This window comes from Crocodylus porosus, unplaced genomic scaffold (genome assembly GCF_001723895.1).
Source record: "Crocodylus porosus isolate Cpor-Errol unplaced genomic scaffold, CroPor_comp1, whole genome shotgun sequence".
Lineage (NCBI taxonomy): Eukaryota > Metazoa > Chordata > Crocodylia > Crocodylidae > Crocodylus > Crocodylus porosus.
Genome location: NW_017728886.1, coordinates 9,916,978 through 9,919,987, shown reverse-complemented (window position 1 = coordinate 9,919,987; position 3,010 = coordinate 9,916,978). Strand labels below are relative to the sequence as shown.

General features: G+C 48.6%; 1 protein-coding gene across 1 annotated transcript in view; it reads right to left on the bottom strand.

Annotated features, from left to right (window-relative positions):
- Positions 1-3,010, bottom strand: part of LOC109306674 (sodium channel protein type 5 subunit alpha-like) — a 310,690-nt gene that overhangs the window by 147,033 nt on the left and 160,647 nt on the right. The window contains exon 13 of the mRNA XM_019530203.1: positions 778-910. Within this exon, the coding sequence (XP_019385748.1) occupies positions 778-910 (133 nt within the window). The remainder of the gene's footprint in view (positions 1-777; positions 911-3,010) is intronic.

The window sequence follows — 3,010 nt, the reverse complement described above, 5'->3', positions numbered from 1 at the left end:
CTATGACCCGGCTGACTTCCTGCCCTTTGGGCAGGGGGCTGGACTCGATGATCTCCCGAGGTCCCTTCCAGCCCTGATGTCTATGAAATCTACGAAATCTATGAAACCATGTGTGGCCCTGCTACTGGCAAGCATCCTCCACCCCTGCCTGGGGCTTCAGATGTTTCCCAATCATTTCACGGGCATCCTACATGCAGGCCCAAAACCGGAGACTTGGGGCTCGGATGCCCCCGAGTATTGCTTACCCTCAGCCACATGGCTAAAGGAGTAAGTTGGGGAGGAATCTCCCATTTCCATAAGGTCAGTGTAAAGCCAAGATCTTCCCACTGGAAGTAAAACTGGGAAACATTGTCTTGGCCAGGGTACTACCCCCTGAGAGAAATATGGTTTTCCCCTGCAACTAGGAAAACCGCCTTAGTGGCCATGGTGCAGCATCCCACATCTCAAGGAAGACTATCAGGCAGAGGTCAGAGTCTGGCAATAGGTCCTATAGTCCCAGAGATAGCAGAAGCACACAGTTAGTCCCAGAGATAGCAGAGATAGCAGAACCACACAGTTACTTGAAGCACACAGTACTCAGCAATTGGATCCACTCATTACAGGCTGCATGTACTGCTCTGTGCAGCACTGCACATGAACACGTCTTCATCAGAAATCTTTGGAAGTCTCTCTTTTGAAGTCTTTGTAAGGCATCAAGTTCTGCCTTATTTGTAACATTTTGATCATTCATACTGTGTACTTGGGTGGGCATTAGCAAGCCAAAAAGCAGCGTCTTACCTTCTAGGGCACTGGTAATGATGCTGACGGCGCTCACTGCTCTTTGTCTTTGAAATGGTATATCGGAATGGTCCACTGCAAGGTGATGGGGCACTAAGAGTTGCTTCCTGCTCGCTTCCTCTGAGGGAGAAGTCTGTTTGAATGACAATAGGTAAAGTTACATACAAATCAGGATGAAGCTGGAGGCCAGAGCCAGCCATGGGGCAACATTTTCAAAATTGCCTACGTGCCATTTTCAAAGCAATCAAGGGCACTTAGAAACGTGGGTTCCTCCCTAAGTTAACAGGTTTCAGGCCATGTCACTTTTGAAAATGGCACTTTCACGCTTTTGAAAATTTTACCCCTTAATCTTGCTTGCACAGATCCAGACTAAATGCGTATAGGATGCAAGTGAGGACGAAGGGCATTTCTGACATCAGAGAAATAGCAATTGTGCTTCAGCAAGCTCTTTGCTTGTGAAAGAAGCCCTGCTTAATTACAATAATTATACCATTATTTCTGAAATGTGTTAACTGTTTAATTATATGGGTAGCAGCGGGAAAAGGGGTGTGACTAGCTCTTGGTGAACAATAGCTCCACTTACTGGCCTCTGATATCAAGTAAAGCAAATGCTACAGGTGAGGAATGACTCCTCATCACAAGGCTTTTCTTGGTCTGCAGTGTTGCCAGCTCTCAGGCACGTACCCCTCAGTCATGTAAGGTGTTATTTAAAGAAAACATGTAGCTTTCAAAGCCTTGTGGCTGCAGAGAAAACCCTGAAAAATATAAACCCCAAGGACAGAAACCAGAAGGCGAATCAACAGATCCCTACATGGATTATTATTATCATTTTATTTAATATTATTTTTAAGTCAATTTCATGATTGGTCGAAAGCTTGGCATGGGCCTTTCTGAACCAGCCAAGAACCCAGGACAGTTGCATGCATGGAGCAAGCCTTGGATGTCATGCTCACAGGAACAGAAGCAGTGGGAATTACCGTAGTGCAAGCTGCTACTTCTACAGCCAAATTTTGAGCCCTCTGCTCCTGCCAATACTGACACAGAAGAAAGGCAGGGACAAGTGCTGAGGATGCTAGGTGTGGAGAAAACTCTACCACAGATGACGTGTCTGACCTAGGGCAACTCTCTTAGCCTCTTTGTATCTCAGTTTTTCATCAGTAAAGTAGGGATAGCAACTGTGTGGTCAGCATTCATATCAAAATCTGAGTCAGATACTATGATAATGGAGCTATACAAACACCTAATGTAGAGGGATGGGGCTGGGCCGCCCTTTTATAGTGAGACTTATGGACAGATGAAGGGAGGAGAGGCTTCCCTTCCTAATGCTGTATATAGGGGTAAGAATGGCTGCTTTTGCCCTTGTCTGCAGTCAAGTGAGGTGCTTGTGAAAACTCCCCTGACCTGCCCAGAGCTCCTTAGGTCTGAAATGATCCCAAGGAACCAGTGCAAGGCCTGTGTGTGGGGAGACCAACCTACAGGCCTTGTGGTTCTGCACAAGCTTTGTGTCCCAGGTGTTCCCTTTCCCAGCTCCAGTTCACAAAACCTCACTGGGCACGTCTACACATGCTGTTACAGTGTATGTGTAAACCGAAGAGCTTATTGCTTCATAGTTTCTTGCTCCTGGGTGTGTCGTTTGAATGTAAACCCAGGAGCACAGCACGTGGAGCCAGGGCAGAGCAGCCTGGCAAGAGGTGCTGGGGGTCAGCATGCCAGCCTGGAGCTATTCCCCCAGCTCAGTGTGCTGTGGAGGAGCTGGCTGGGGCACAAGGCAGCTTCAATGCAGGGCTAGCCAGCAGGGTTCCCCCACACTGAAGCACCCTCATGCCACAGCCAGCCCCCCAATATCTACACATGCGGTGCTGTGGAGCTTTTTACTCCGCAGCACGATAGTACTTATATTCAAGTACTATCCTGCTGCAGAGTAAATCGGTTTACTCCAGCCTAATGGAGGTGCACATGGTGCTAAGACGTTTACTGCACAGCTAATTAGTTAACTAATTTGGACGGGTCGATGTCGACCTGGGAGGGTGTGGGCAGCGGAGTCCCCCAGGGCTCGGTCCTGGGGCCGGCGTTGTTCAACATCTTCATTAGCGACCTGGACGAGGGTGTGGAGAGCACCCTGTTCAAGTTCGCTGGTGACACCAAGCGGTGGGGTAAAGGGAATACACCGGCAGGCAGGAACCGCATCCAGGCAGACCTGGATAGGTTGGAGAAGTGGGCAGATCTGAACAGG